We start from the raw sequence: 16,477 nt of genomic DNA on the forward strand, positions 1-16,477 counted from the left end.
GTGCGCGAATCCGACTCGCAATTGACTGGTTTATTCAATTTACACTCACCTTATGTCTTTCAGTCATGCTAAGAAGATAATGGATTATATTATCAATGCATAAACATTAGTTATACAGTGGCATGACGAATAACAAAATTACCTGCTTAACCGCAATCTGTTAAACATAACTGGTTAGATTAACGATTAGCGATAATTGCATAAGTCGCTGTAACACGCGCAAGGTTACTAACCTTTTTTCATGACATTGACACTTAAGTATTAGCAGAGCGATCTATGGTATTGATGTCATGTAACAATAATGAATCAATATACAGGCATAAAAAGATAATTTTTTTTCATACTACCTCTATGCTTTTTTCCATTCCACTATAAAAACTCTTAACTGCGATCTCACTTAGTGGTAAGTGATGCTGCAATCTAAGATTTGTGTGAAAATCAGTACAAGAGACCTGTGTCCAGGAGTGGACGTTTTTCTAAATTTCTGGTCTAGTCTGGTGGGAGGCTTCGGCCGTGGCTAGTTACCACCCTACCGGCAAAGCCGTGCCGCCAAGCGATTTAGCGTTCCGGCACGATGCCGTGTAGAAACCAAAGGGGTATGGGTTTCATGAAAACTGCCATACCCTTTCCAGGTTAGCCTGCTTCCATTTTAGACTGTACCATCACTTACCACCAGGTGAGATTGTAGTCCAGGGCTAACTTGCAATGTTGAAAGGACTGATTAAAAAATGTATCAGTTGGCGATGATGATTTTGGAACCCTCGTAGCATTAGCTTAATACCAAAGACACCATCAAAACATAGCTTAAATCTTAAACAAGTGTAAATTAAAAATTTGTAACACCCCCGACAAGTGAAGGTTACAGTAACTAGAAAAGAGCTGCTAACATTCAAACGGCTGAACCGGCTGAAATGATTTTCTAGGATTATAGCTATCCAAAGTATCTGAGTTTTCCAAAACATAATTTTCAAATAAATAATTATGTATGTAGGCAACGTCCATCTCGACAGCTTGACATTTGTCAATTGACCTAATATTATGAACCTAACGGTTAGTTAACCTTCTTTTCTACAAGAAAACTAGAAAATAGCTGATAACTTTTAAATGGCTGAACTAATTTTTTTGGATTATAGCTAAGAACACTCTCAAAAAAACTAAATTAAAATCGGTTCATTCGTTTAGGCGCTACGATGCCACAGACAGATACACAGATACACAGACACACAGATATACACGTCAAACTTATAACACCCCTCTTTTTGGGTCGGGGGTTAAAAATAACTGTTTGCATACTAAATCAATCAAGCCATCGCGTCGTATTATCGTAAGATCATTAGTTACGCATCCTGCAATATGCTGCAGTTAGAGTTTTAATACCCGGGCATTCTTCAAATTTCCATATTTTTTTTAAAGTTGTAAATGAAATAACAATTCTTTATTAAACACAAATTATATGCCGCTATGAGCTAACATATTATGAAAAAAAAAATTACACAATATTTACAAAATAGGTCTATCACTTGGTGATCACTTCCAGACAACCTATATGATAATATGGGTTAGATTGCAGTTGTGATAATACATTATTTATAAATGTATGAGTATTAATTTTTAAGATCACTGACCGCACAAAATATATACGTATTCGATTATCACACTAATATTATAAAGGCGAAATTTTATATGCGTATAATATGTATGTGTATGTGTGTATGTTCGTTACTCTTTCCCGCAAAAACTACTGGATGGAATTGGCTAAAATGTGAAATGGAGATAGAACAAGTACCTATACCCTGGATTAACACAAGGTTTCTTTTTATCCCAGAAAATCAAAGGGTCCCCACGAGGTTTAAAAACCTACATCCACGCGAACAGAGTCGCCAGAATCAGCTACTATTTCATAGATAAGATTGAAGTTTCATTTGATTGAGATTCCTGTTCTACTTTCATACTGATTTCATGGCTATGATATGAGCTATAAAGTTATTCTGCAATGAAATAAGTTTACTTAGCCAAGCAATTTCATCCATCGATGCATATCTGCAGATGTTGCTATACATTTTAGATAACTGAAAGTAAAAATAAGAGAAATTAAATGAAAAATTTATTTAAGTCTTATGAGACTCAAATATAATTTTGACCACATTGCAGCTGAGAGGTCTGTGTATCCATACTAATATTATAAATGCGAAAGAGTGTCTGTCTGTCCGCTAGATTTTCATAGCTCAACAGTTTAACCGATTTTGATGAAAGGTAGAGAGCTAGCTTACACCCCGGGCAAGGACATAGACATTTATCCTAGAAAATCAAAGAGTTCCCACGGGATTCTTTGAATCCCATCCGTTTAACCGATTTATATGAAAGGTATAGAGGTAGCTTGCGTATAGGCGACGTAGGCAACTTTTTATCCCGGAATAGCAAAGAGTTCCCACGGGATTTTTAAAAAACATCACTCCACGCGGATGAAGTCACGGGCATTATCTTGTACGTCATAATGAAGGAATTGTGTTTTATCAAATTTTAGGCATTTCAAAGAAATCCTGAAAAGTAACAACGACCTTGACATTGAGAACATTATCCTCTTTCAGGTCGGTTGACCAGCACATGGCCGCCTCCCGCACACTGCCACAGCAGCCAACGAGCACATGGCACGCCTCAGTGAGCGACGATACGATGCAACGATTGCACGCTCTAAAAGATTTATAGATAAATGCAGTTCCCGGTGAAAATAGATAAATGCCACTGCTCATGTGTTTTCTACACATTTCAATAGACGCAACCGCATTGACCGCACACGAGCGCCGACGGGACATCCGCGGTCTTTATCACGATGTTACCCCGCGGGATAGTCCTGTGCTTCTGTGTCATCCTGGCCACGTCCTCAGCCGACACCTTCGGAGGCTTCGGGGCAAAGCTCCTCGCAAGTGTGTACGACAAATGCGACAGATCATCAGAACTCCTCAAGTGTTTCAAGATCCAAGCGGTCAAATTAGTGGATCGCGCCGCCAGAATGGAGAAACTGCCGATCTTCCACGGTCTCTCCTTAGTACGGAATGCTGAACAAGAACCATTCCCCTCTTCTGTAGTAGAAGGCGATTTGAATTCCTTGACTTCAGACGAAGTGGACCAACTCTTCGATCAGGCGTCTTCGAAACTGCTGCAAACGCATCGAGTCGTGCTGTCCCCGAAGAACATTGGAGTTGATCTCGGTAGGTCATTTAACGAGGCGAGAGGCAAACTGAAGAAAATGATCGGTCCAATTATGGCTGGTGTGGCGATCAAAGGGACTTTCGTGGCTATGGCGTTCCAGGCAATCGCTCTGATCGCTGGCAAAGCGTTGTTAATCGGTAAGATCGCTCTTCTTTTGTCTGCTATTATTGGATTGAAGAAACTTGTAGCCGGGGGAGAAGCCCACGAGAAAACGACGTACGAGATCGTCAAGCATCCTCAGGTATCACAGAGTCATACATACTCGTCCTCCCATTATGGGAACGACTTTGACACAACTGGTCCAGGAGGTCACTACAGACGAAGCGTTGAAGAGGAGGCTGCAGCCCAAGACAGGGCTTACAGAGCGTACGCCAAAGCCCAGTGAAGAAATAAATCCGTTAGAAGATCGCTTACGACTCCCTTTACAAAATAAAACAACGACACGGCATTTCCACTCGTTATTATTACCTCCGAAGCCTTTTTTGGCTACTTTGCACTCGCAAGTTGGAGACAGTGTTTATTTAAGCTACGTAATTTAATTCATACGACACTTAATTTATTTTAGACGAGAGTTAATTAATACATTATAACGTTTTGCTATACGTATGCATATCCAACATATTTAATCGCATGAACAAGTAAATAACCAGTGTATCTAGTTATATGTAAATAGTTTAAGGTTTTTTATGTAATGTTACGTCCGTTGAATGATTTGAATGTAATCAGTTGCACCAAATATCGTTAATAATGAAATATTACGTTTGTGTTAGATTAGTTAGTTGTGTAATATTTATTTAGGTTATTCTTTATTTTGATAATGATTAGGCTAGTCGACGGGTACTGTGCATTTTCCATTCCTATAATTCCAAATGTCCAATTTTGTAAAAATAGGTTAAGGTAATAGTTATATGTTATTAATAATTTGTTAGTTATTTAATTATTTACGAGTGAGTAAGTACTTTGAGGTGCTGTTTAGTAGATCATAAGTCCAATTTTTAATTTATTTATTTATATACCGGGTCCTATTACATTTATTTATTATAGTATTTATATATAAAATATATAAAATTGTCGATTAAAGACAAGGTGGTTACGCGAGTACCTTTTATATAATTATATTTTTGTTTACGTATAATTTATAATTATTTAACAAAATAATGTATTGATATGTTGATGATATTATTATGATGTATTTAGTGTTACTATTATTACAGTATAATTACACCTATTTGGATGTATGTTGTATGAATACATAAGTATATATCATTTTATGTATTACAATGTATTATAAATATATCAATAATGTTCTTAGAGAAGATGGGAAGGCGATAAATATTTTAAACCCGGAAATTGTTTTATTTTAAAAATGAAATTGATAATTTTATCGTGGTCAGTATAATAATTATAATTGACAAGTGTGAATAAAAAATTTAGAACACCCCCGATAAGTGAAGGTTATAGTAACTTGAAAAGAGCTGATAACTTTATATTTATTATATTAAACTTACATAACGGCTGAACCGATTTTCTTAGATTATAGCTAAGAACACTCTCGATCAAGCCACCTTTCAAACAAAAAAAAACTAAATTAAAATCGGTTCATTAGTTTAGGAGCTACGATGCCACAGACAAATACACAGACACACGTCAAACTTATAACACCCCTCTTTTTGGGTCGGGGGTTAAAAATTCGTAAAATTGATTTTCTTAATCTCAAACAGAGTTCATTACTACGTATTTATTGGCGGCCAGCGTGGTGGACCATGACCAAACCCTTTTCATTCTAAGAGGAGAACCGTTCTCAGTAGTGAGCCGACGATGGGTTGATCATGGTGGTGATAATGAATTTATTAGGTACGTAATATTGCGCCCTTGACTTCGCACGGGCTGTATTATATAACACTAGAGGATGCCCGCGACATCGTCCGCGTGGATTTAGGTTTTTAAAGATCTAGTGGAAACTGTTTGATTTTCCGGGATAAAATGCCTATGTCAATTACAGGAACGCAAGCTACCTCGGTACCAATTTTCATATAAATCGGTTAAGCGGATGGGTTTTTAGGAATCCCGTGGGAACTCTTTAATTTTCTGGGATAAAAAGTAGCATACGACCGTCCCCGGGATATAAGCTAACCCTGTACCAAACGTCAGAATCAGTTAAATTGTTGGGCCGTGAAAAGGTAGCAGACAGACAGACACACTTTCGCATTTATAATATTAGTATATGGAAGTATGGATTCAATAGTTAAAATATTTAACCGGTCGGTAAAGATTTGGCATTTTTTGATTCCTTAGGGTTTTACTGTACCTAATAAACCTACATTATAGCCATATCAGTCAAGAAACTGGTGATTTATATGTTGCGGCTATATTAAGGTTAACGTCAATGCCCAACAACGCCATAATTATCGCGATAATCAACGAATTAAACTGAGTGGCCACACTTGAACGGCTAACGTCTAATGCCAATTGGGGTTAAAATCGTCTAACGCCAAACGTTGATCGTGGCCACATCTACATTTAACGGGAAACGCCGTTGAACATCGCGTTCAATGGCGTAGGATGGGTATTATTTAAGTCAATTAAAGAGTGAATAGTCATCTTCTAGGCAAGTGCACTCCAACCTATATTTAAAAATAATAATAGTGGCGATGGCTGCTAGAGCAAGCGGACCACGTATTGGTGCCTTCAGCTCTTCAGACCTTCAGTCCGATTGTCTCAAGAATGTGGCAGGAAATGATGCCGCGATCTCTAAAATGCCTATGTATAATTATTTATTTTCCTACTTAGTATGAGTTATGGTATGTATTTAAATTAAATGCATAGTATGTGTGCAGCGTGATGCATGACGACGAATGATCGCGTCAGTCTTGCAAAAATTTCAAAACTCGGTGTAAGAGTAGTCGCGATTATCACGCGAATGATCGATGCGAGTCGCACGTGCGAATATTTGAAAAGAGCAACCGCCGAGTTTCTTACTGGTTCTTCTCGCATTCCGAGCCAGTGGTAGTTGCACTTGGCGATTTAAAAACACTTGTAAAAGTTTATTTGGATAAAAATACTTTGAATTTTAATTTGGAACGTTAAACATCCTAATGATAATAAGATCGCACGGATTAGTTCGTACGAATCCCTGAACAAACTAATGCTGAACAGGTTCCCTAACTGAAGTTAGTGCAAGGATCGAGCTATCATAGTGACGTGCCAAACAAGGATCGCATGGTTTTTTCACGTGATGGTCACAAAAATCACAAAAGTGACGATGCCTTCGATATGAGTACATTTGATTGCGAGTTCAATCAATATTCAAGCAGATCTGTGATGATCGGGTGATCGCATTTCGTAGGACGCTTTACATCGCTGGAACTGTTGATTCTATGCCGAAACTTAAGACATTGTTCTAATTAGCAATCGCTCAAACTTCATACGATATTTTACCTGACGTGTTTTGATGCTCGAATTCTATCAAGGTTGGTAAGGCGTAAATTCTCATACTAACCAAACATGTCGCGCGAACCTCAATTAGGACACTCGATCAAAATATTAGGATCTAGATTAGATTCAAATATAAGTATACTTAGTATATTAGCATACTTACGAGTACGATAACTTACAAACTTAATACATCAAAATTACTATCGTAATAGATCTAAATATCAAATCGAAACTAAAGGAAGGTATCTACGTTCCGAAATGATATTTGTGGTATTTTTGTTGTCTTTGTTTGTGATCCGACATATTTTTATCCATTTTTGGGGTTCCGTACCTCAAAAGGAAAAACGGAACCCTTATAGGATCACTTTGTTGTCAGTCTGTCTGTCTAACATTCGTAGCAATTTTTAGCTCTATGCGAATTATTGTATCCTTGACTGTCTATTTTGACTAGACTATAACATAATATATTACTATTATATCGCACAGTGAAAAACTATGAGATTAAAAGTATTATCAAGAATGTAAATCATGATCGAGATGTGTTTTCTAAATACAAATAAAATTAATATTATGTGCAGTATTAAAACATAATAAATCTGCCTATCGTACTAATTAGATTCATCAAACACCAATCGGAGCAAATCCGTTCAGTTACTCAGCCCAATTCAGTGCCAATGCTGTTGTTATAAGAAAACCGGTCAAGTGCGAACTGTACCTACTTGCACACGAAGGGTTCCGTACTATCGTACAAGAACTAACGCTTTTTAAGAGGGGTCTCTCCGTCACTCGCTCCATACAAACGTAGTTCGTCTCACATCAGAATACTAACCAATCATACTCAATAGAATTTTGTAGAAACGTTCCGGGAACTAATATTCTATGCCTGTGGTTTCCCAGATTTCGGTTTAAATATTCAGTTTCAAAGTTACGCGGTCTCAAAAATTCACATACAAATCTTTGAGCCCCTGTTATTTTAAAACTACATGTTTAAAAAAAAATCTAAAACACCACAGGCACAGATATTAGTTTCTAGAATATGTCTGCAAAATTTTATGGACTATGGTTGCTGAATATTCAAATGAAATTGGGACTACGATTGTATGGAGTACGTGACGGAGAGAGCCCTGTTAATTTTTTTGGGATGTAACCTATTAAGACGTAGACCTCCGCTAGGAAAAGATTTTTGAAAATTCAATTCCTAAGGAGGTCAAATAGGACTTTGAAATTAGTGTAGTCCACGCGGACGAAGTCGCGGGAATAAGACATTGCTACCTACCTCTCATAATTCTACGTGAACGGGAAGTACCCTATACTATAGGTATAGGTTTTGATTCCCTTGACGGGTCTTGACAGACACGACAGACGAACAACGAAGTGGTTCTATAAGGGTTCCTTTTTTTCTCGAGACACGGATCCCTAAATATCGAGAAAGCTTGGCATAATGTTGGAAACACGCAGAATATGAAGCTGAGCATGTAGTCTTCTCACGCGATGCTCAAGACTCCGACGATAACGCTAATGAAAAAACGATGAAAGTCAAGAACACCGCGAGCTCAGTAGAGGTGGCTGATTATAAATCTACGCTTTGCAGTTATACGGTAGAGACACAGTTCTTAATTGTTAGGTAACATAACCATACTAATATTATAAATGCGAAAGTGTGTCTGTCTGTCTGCTACCTTTTCACGGTCCAACAATGTTACCGATTCTGACGAAATTTGGTACAGGGTTAGCTTATATCCCGGGGACGGACATACGCTACTTTTTATCCCGGAAAATCAAAGAGTTCCCCCGGGATTCCTAGAGACCCATCCACTCAACCGATTTGTGTTTGGTACCGAAGTAGCTTGCGTCCCTGTAATCGAAATAGGGAACTTTTTATCCCGGAAAATCAAACAGTTCCCACGGGATCTATTAAAGGTCTAAATTCACGCGGACGAAGTTGCGGGCATCCTCTAGTAGGTAATAATATAACTCAAAATTTAAAAAACCCCCGACACAAAAACCTCTATAAGAGAACTACATAGAAAAAAGCTGATAACTTTCAAACGGCTGAATCTATTTTCTTCGATTATAGCTAAGAACACTTATGATCAAGCCACCTTTCAAACAAAAAAAACTAAATTAAAATCAAGGTAGCCTAAAAATAGCCTATTTTTCTATGATTTCACGTCACCCAAAGCCATTAAGGCCTACAATTCATTTCGAAAACTAAAACTTTTGGCTAAAAAATTCGATAGAATGAAGATATCTGTGGTGCATTCGAAAAATTATTAGGCTAAAAAAATCGATAGAATGAAAATATTTGTGGTGCAGTCGAAAGTATTGAACAAAAAAATATTTATTGTTCAAATTCATGTATTATTCCTATAGCATTTCTAAATATAGCCAATCTTATCCAACACTAGCTTCTCCTTTCAGCAAAGGTTGCCTGGTAGAGATTGCTCCAAGCAATAAGGCCGCCTTTGCACACAATTGTTTTTTCTGTTTTCTTCTTTCTGTGTGTGTTCCTTTACATGTGTTTTTGGGTGCAATAAAATGTTCTCTATCTATCTTACTATCTTACTTATGTTATCTATCTATCTTACTTATTTATTTCCTTATTCTTCCATACTTTTCCGTCGGATATACATCCGAGTACTGACCGAGTGAGAAATAAGTGAATTAATGGAAGTTTCAAGTTATTCAGAGCGGAAAATCGCATAGGCAATATACAGGTGGCCCCTTTTACACATGGAGTGTCATTGAAATAAAAAACTGCAGTGGGAGTAGATTAAGAATATAAATAAAAATACTGCTAATAAAATCGAAATGACCTATTTGATTGAAACTTCGTACACGACTTTTTGTTTTGTGGAATAAAAAATGCTTGTTCTAGCTGTTGTTTTTAACTAGAATACTAAATAATCCATACTAATATTATAAATGTGAAAGTGCTACCTTTTCACGGCCCAACAGTTTAACCGATTCTGACGAAAGGTATAGGGTTAGCTTATATCCCGGGGACGGACATAGGCTACTTTTTATCCCGGAAAATCAAATCAACGCACAGCTCAAACTACTGGAAAGATCGGGCTGAAAGGCATGCTGATTGCTGTTATGACGTCATCTGCTAAGAAAGGATTTCTGAAATTTCAACCCCTAAGGGGGTAGAATAGGGGTTTCAGATGACGTCATAGGCTTAAGCTAGTTTGTAATAAAACACAGTAGATGACTATTTAAAGTTTATTCATAAAACTATGGAACATACAAAAATTCCAAGAGAAGTAAATACAAAATGATTTATATTAAGTATATGAAGTTTTGAGTTTGGTACTATGGAAGTACAATACATTTTTTGACTAGTTGACTAGAAGATCTTTCAGATAGTGTGGCAGTAGAAGGCAAAGGATCTATGGTAGGTACTTTGTGGAACACTATTACCTTGTTACGTATTTTGTCGGTGTGTTAGCGGCGCGGTATTGGTAGACGGTTGGCTTAATTATCATATTTACAGTACATGGCATCAAAAGAATAACAAAAAACCGGCCAAGTGCGAGTCAGACTCGCGCACCGAGGGTTCCGTACTCGAGTACACGGACAGACAGACAATAAAGTGATCCAATGAGGGTTCCGTTTTACTTTTAAGGTATGGAATCCTAAAATAATAAGAAGAATCTTTTTCTTATTTTGGAAGGAAAAAAAAGATGTTTTAAACGCAAGGGATGGTTAAATTGACGGGATCGGAGGGTCAATGAAAGTTAACTCATATTAATTGACATTGAAGAAGTGTTGAATAAATGATTTGACTTTGATTTTGACTTTGATCCTGCTCTGATGACACAAATGCCGCATCACTAACGCATCGTCAAATCAGACGCTCTAGTGTAACTATTAAGTTAACGTTAACTGTATGTAAGTAAGCTTTATTTGGAGTCGTTGTCAAATTACGAATTTTTCCAAAGTTAAAAATGACAGATATACGCATAGCTAACGCTTCCTCAAGCTACTCAACACCGGGGAAGTTCATTGTGTTGGTCTGGCACTACAAAAAGCCACCAAACAAGAAATGAAAAAGAATAGTTAACGTTAAATTAAAAATATACACTAGAGCATCAGACAACAAGCTTATACTAAAATAAATTCAAAATATGTTTTTATTGTGGTGGATGCGACGGGCCTACCAGCGAAATTCAAATTAAATTTGGTTTTTCGCAATTTGTAAACTAATACGTCAAAGTAGGCTTATAGCACTTTAATTGTACCAATGGCAGTATCATCCTCACAGATTTATATAAAAATCTTTACTTTAAATGGTCCAGTTTAAGAAATTAGCTATATTAACGACTAATTTGTGAGTAACTCATGTCAAACTCATTATTTTGACTGATTTCTTAAACTGAACACTTTCAAGTAAAGATTTTTATGTAATCCTGTGAAGATGATACTGCCATTGTCGAAATTAGAATGCCATAAGCCTACTTTGTCGTGTTTATTTACAAATTTGCGAAAAACCAAATTAAATTTGAATTTCGCGGGCAGAACCGTCTCTTGCACCTTATTCATCCACCATTGATAGGTGTCCACGCATAATTTCTTGCGTTTATAACGTCTTCCCTTGGAGAATTAATGTTGTCGCTTTTGGTTATGAACAATTTCGCTAGTCTGTCTCTTAGCTCGCCGGGGGTTATAGGTGAGATTGTGGAGTCTGACACGTCAGATTTCTCTTTGTAATAGTAACGTTCGCTGTGATCCTCGGTTGGGTGGTGGTGTTTGTAGTAACCTGTAATAAAAATATTTGACTTTGACTTTGACTTAATAAAAGCTGAAATATTTAAATATTTTATTACAAAATTAAACACCACAGAATCTTTATTAACCCTAAATAGATGAAAATAGAAACATTCCACAGCAAAAATATGATAAAAGTATAAAGTTAGATAAGATACTTTTACAAAAATTTTACTATAAGATTTTTTTACAAAAAAAATAAGAGTAGGTTAGGTAGGATTTTGATGACCCCAAAATCACGGCAAAACAATTATAAGAACCCTAAGTGAGGAAGTTAAAAATACCTTAAAAGTTACACTAGATTAGACTAGTTTATTATAGTAAAATTGTTTTTCTGTCGCTTGGTACAGTTTAATGTTGTAGTACATTTATATTAATGAACTCATAATTTTCTCCTCTTTCATTTGGCATCCCACTCGATATAATAGCAAAAAAATTTTTTGGAGGGTCCCACTTTTTTTGAAGTAACATCCGTTAGGTCAATTTTTTTTCATATATAACGATATATATAATTATAAAATCTAGCTTATGTCACCCGGACCTTTACAACGAATCAAGTAACGACGAATCGTAGTGATGAAAGATAGTGTTTGTTAAGTACACGGGCCAAAATATTTTGTTCTTGGACGGCGTATATTGAGTTCCTCGCTTCGCTCAGTATTCTACTATTGAGTCCTTCGCTTTATTCTGAATTCAAAATAACTCCTTTGAGGAACAAAATATCACTTTGGTCTCTTGTGACACAAATACAGACAAACAGTTACTTGTACTACAATTATTTCTAATTAGCATTGTTAATTTAAGTTAGATATTAGTTTTAGAAAATATTTTAAGCAAGTTGGTTTTGCTTATTCTAATCTCTGTTATTATAGGCTTAGTTTCACCAGTATCACAAAAATTATAGGGCACTCTCTAAAGAATCCGTAAACAATTAATTGCAGTATTAAATAATTAGCAAAGCTTTTAGGAAAGCCCTCGACTTATAAGGATAAATTCATTGTTATTTGGTTATTATTACTGGTAGTAAGATATCTTTAATTTTTTCGTACTCACTAAGTGATTGTTATCAAACTTTAAAGTTATGTGTATCCAAAATATTCAGATGTAGGTTTTGTAATACTACATCTGCATGAAGTAATAGGACCTGCGGCCATAAAACGATCCGAATCTCAGAAGATAACGTCATGAAAATGAGAAAAAACGTGCGTTATTAACTATTTTTAAGATGAGATACAGAAAATGAGATTCAGCTCGGTATACGAAATTTTAACTTAATTGGATGAACGATACGCAAACGCATTAGAAATGAACGGACGAACAGACAGACAAATATTAATTTTTATACATAATAATATCTTTTTTGTCGAAGCTTTTTTCATCGTATTTTATTACTAAACTATTAACTATTGATAAAAAAAAAGTTCAAAATTAAAGGTTCATAAGATATGCATGCCCTCATAATATTACAGGTATGCGGAATCGACAAGCCAAAACAAATCCTACTTGAAATCTAGGTCATGAAGAAAATTACGTTCTTACTGATAGATGTCTACGAGTCTAACTATTTGTTTTGGAATGCAGACAGTAATTTATGCACTGAACACATAGAATCTGAATTGGGAGTATCTGGAGTAACATAGATTAGTAATTTAGAATGGGGAACGTTTTTTTGAAACATGTCACAAAGTGCTATGTCACAGGTTATTTCTAAAAATGTATCTAAAAATCCCATTTAGATACATTTGCATGACAGGCGGTTAAAGTTATGTTACCGTTAAACTTTGACGGTCAGTAAAATCACTAAAATATATTTAACCATAATCACGGAGGTATAAATTGTCATGAAACTGGGCGGCGAACTGCAAAGAATAATTTTGAATTATGAGAGCATTTAGCAACATCAGTTTTTCTAAACTCCCATGTTTTTAGTGATAAATAGTATATAGTACCTACTTCCTGTAGTAAGCAAATTTTTAGAAAAAAGGACATAAATCGTACTCGCGTACGCGCGCGTTTAGTGTGTTGCGAGTTGCGAGTTATGTGTACTTTAAAATATAAAAAAAAATTACCTCCTGCACCAGAACTATGGTAGTTATGGTGATATCCATTATGTTCACTCGCAGACGAAGATGAGGATGATTCAGGGTTTATATAACTTTCAAAGAAGCTATGCTCGCCGGTATAGTTTGAACCACTGGTTGTGAACAGCGTCACAGCGAAGAGAGCTATTTTAGCCAATAGGAAAGCCTTTTTGCTTGCCAGCAATACAAGGCCCAGTAGTATAGGCAGTAATGTGGCGATATGGAACTTGATACCCAACAGGAATGGTAGGAGTAGGTTTCGTGTTAGCAGACGACCTGAAAATATAATAATGACATTTTACTATGGCACAAAAAGTAATCTACATATACATATAATAAAATTGTCGAAAAGTGGTGTCTGTACAATGGAAATATATAAAAAAAAAGTAGCAGGGGTTGTATTATATCGATGCCGAACCCGAAATTGTAATTAATTTTTTTTTGTCTTTTTGTCTGTTTGTCTGTGTGTTTGTGCACGCTAATATCAGAAACGGCTTATTCGATTTAGATACGGTTTTCACTAATATATTGTAGTAAGCTTCACTTAACATTTAGTGTTTATTTCATGTCAATCGGTTCATAAATAAAAAAGTTATGTCAATTTAAAGAATCACGGCGAACATTTTTAACGTACATGCTTCCCGAAAAGTCACTATTCCACGCGAACGATGTCGCGGGCACAGCTAGTTACCAACTACATTTAAAGAGACAGGGTGGAATTTTGTAATGCCACCTGAAGGGAAAGTACTCTTAATACTGTAGATAGAAAATTTTACTCCAAGAAAACATCCCTTTATTTTTGAAAAGAAAACTGCATTTAAAGATTTTCAAAAATTCGCTTGCCAGACCCGGGAATCGAACCGACTAAAATCTGTAAAAATTACAACCTGTACTTTTATTGCATAGATCGTTAGGATCAATTATAAGGATCAAATCTCTCTAAGAAACTTGATAAATTAAATGAAAGGGAAACGATGGATTTTGAAAATTTGCCGTTTGAAAGTTATCAGCTCTTTTCTAGTTACTGTAACCTTCACTTGTCGGGAGTGTTATTTTTAATTTACACTTGTATGGGAAAAAGTCAACTACGGTGGTTGACCAAAAGTATTTTGACCCAAATCAATAACTGGATGGGTGACCAACTTTGATAATCCAAAGGTCTTTAGCTCTCCTCCGTGCTTCGAAGTGCATGTTATGCCTTATGCACTTATTGGAGATTGCATTGCTAGTTCTGAGCATCTTTAATAGATGGCATTCAATGCCAAGTCAAGGGAACCGTGAAAGTCAAGGCTTGCGTCACCTTGACTTTCAGCAGAGGTAGAAGTTTTGATGTATCACAGTAGATGGCGTTGTGTGGAAAACGAAAGCAAGTTTGGAAAATTGGGATTTATAAAGTTTCGTGAATTTCGTTTCCAATAGTAAACCGATGCCGTCATTAGAAAACTAAGAAAAAGAAATTATACAGTATTTTGAAGGTCGCTCTTTTTAAAAGACGAAAGAACTAGGTTTTGTGTTATAACTTACAAGTTAGGACAGGATTTTGGACCTCGCTCTTTTTAAAAGTCGTAAAAAAACTACGTTATTGTGTTATAACAGCTTATAAGTCGTATATTCATTTCTGTCAACTTATATTACAATTTTCTTCAAAAACTACTGAACTGATTGGGATGCGATTTTTCTGCATTATAATATCCATACTATTGACTATTCCATACTTAATTTTTAAATGAGAAAATGTCTGTTAGTCTGTTACCTTTTGATGACCTATTATTTTGCATTATATAGATTACTTCTAAGAGCAAATTATTTTACATTGTTCACTTAATGGTTATAGGACAACGTCCCCCATTTAGTTTGTTGATAGTAATAATTGTCTTACCTGTGGTCATTTGACCCAGCTGATACGATCTGTCTTTGACTCGAGGGTCCAGAACAAACTCAAGAACTCCATTGGCTAGCGTCGGTCCTACTTTCATCGCCAGACCTGGGTAGACCTTCCCGAGGTCCCAGTGTAATGAACGCTTAGAAATCAGGCCACTGGCATCTTCTATAATCGATCTAGAAATATCGATCAAGCACAAATAAAAACCACACACTCACACTCATATCATCGTACAACATAATGCGTACTATGAATTTCTTAATTTTTTCTAATTTGCATGGCAGAGATTTTAAAATTTGCCGTTGGTTTTTTACTATTTGTTGTTATAGCACCGTTTTTAAAAATCCCAACTCTTTACCTTTTACGGTTCATGAGATACTAACAATGCAAATAGACGGACGGCCCCGTTGGCACCCTTTGAGTGAGGAATCCTAAAAAATTAACAAGTTGTTCATAATGTATTATAGTTTTGAGTACACAGGATGCTCTCTATTAAGACAAATTGCTGTTGAATGAATTTGTTTTTTTTTTTTTGTAAAAATAGGTAATTTATTACCGGAAATCCAAAGGGTCCTTATCCAGAAAGCTCCCAATATCCCTGGGCAGCTTCTCATCTCGTATAAACGTGACACCAGTCGTCAAACTGAAGGAATCAGTTTCATCGTAATCATTTAGTTTATACAGCAACTCTTTACCGAAACACACCCCCACTTCTACCCTGTCAGGCGCACTCAAACACTCATTCAATGGCGATCCCTCTACCCCATTCCTTTTTATATCCCCATCATTTCGCAATTGATGCTGTATAGGTATTATCCCGACAATCACTGACAAAACTATTAGAGATATTAATGGCAAGTTACGAATCATTTTGCGAAAATTAAAAATTCCAGCTAATAAGAGATCATTTGCATTTCAGTTTAAAGCACCACTGTTTCCTTCGATTCAGATATTACGTATACTTTATTGTAACAAAACCTGGTCTGTTTTATAGACTTTTCTTGTTATGTTCGAGTGAACTTTGCCATTGTTTCCGAGGCCCAGTCACGGGCTGTTCCCACGTGTGGACTAACGATAACAATAAGGTGAAAATTCGTGG

General features: G+C 36.1%; 2 protein-coding genes across 2 annotated transcripts; one reads left to right on the plus strand and one right to left on the minus strand.

The window, feature by feature from the left end:
* Window positions 1-2,680: 2,680 nt before the first annotated feature.
* Window positions 2,681-4,423, plus strand: LOC123877562. Its single transcript, XM_045924379.1, has one exon. The coding sequence runs from the start codon at window positions 2,831-2,833 to the stop codon at window positions 3,593-3,595; it is 765 nt and encodes a 254-aa protein (XP_045780335.1). The 5' UTR covers window positions 2,681-2,830; the 3' UTR covers window positions 3,596-4,423.
* Window positions 4,424-11,050: 6,627 nt separating this feature from the next.
* On the minus strand, window positions 11,051-16,248 carry LOC123877518. Its single transcript, XM_045924321.1, has 4 exons — window positions 15,935-16,248; window positions 15,376-15,554; window positions 13,485-13,772; window positions 11,051-11,407 (listed from the first exon to the last, which is right to left on the minus strand). Exons 1-4 carry the CDS (start codon window positions 16,246-16,248, stop codon window positions 11,187-11,189), a joined length of 1,002 nt encoding a protein of 333 aa, XP_045780277.1. The 3' UTR covers window positions 11,051-11,186.
* Between the last annotated feature and the right edge of the window lie 229 nt (window positions 16,249-16,477).

Source organism: Maniola jurtina, chromosome 24 (assembly GCF_905333055.1).
Source record: "Maniola jurtina chromosome 24, ilManJurt1.1, whole genome shotgun sequence".
NCBI lineage: Eukaryota > Metazoa > Arthropoda > Insecta > Lepidoptera > Nymphalidae > Maniola > Maniola jurtina.

Coding starts and splice junctions, on each gene's coding strand:
- LOC123877562 (XM_045924379.1), top strand. CDS start 2,831: ATGTTACCCCGCGGGATAGTCCTGTGCTTCTGTGTCATCCTGGCCACG.
- LOC123877518 (XM_045924321.1), bottom strand. CDS start 16,248: ATGATTCGTAACTTGCCATTAATATCTCTAATAGTTTTGTCAGTGATT. Junction 13,773..15,375: donor GCTGGGTCAAATGACCACAG/GTAAGACAATTA, acceptor TTATATTTTCAG/GTCGTCTGCTAACACGAAAC. Junction 11,408..13,484: donor CCATAGTTCTGGTGCAGGAG/GTAATTTTTTTT, acceptor TTTTTATTACAG/GTTACTACAAACACCACCAC.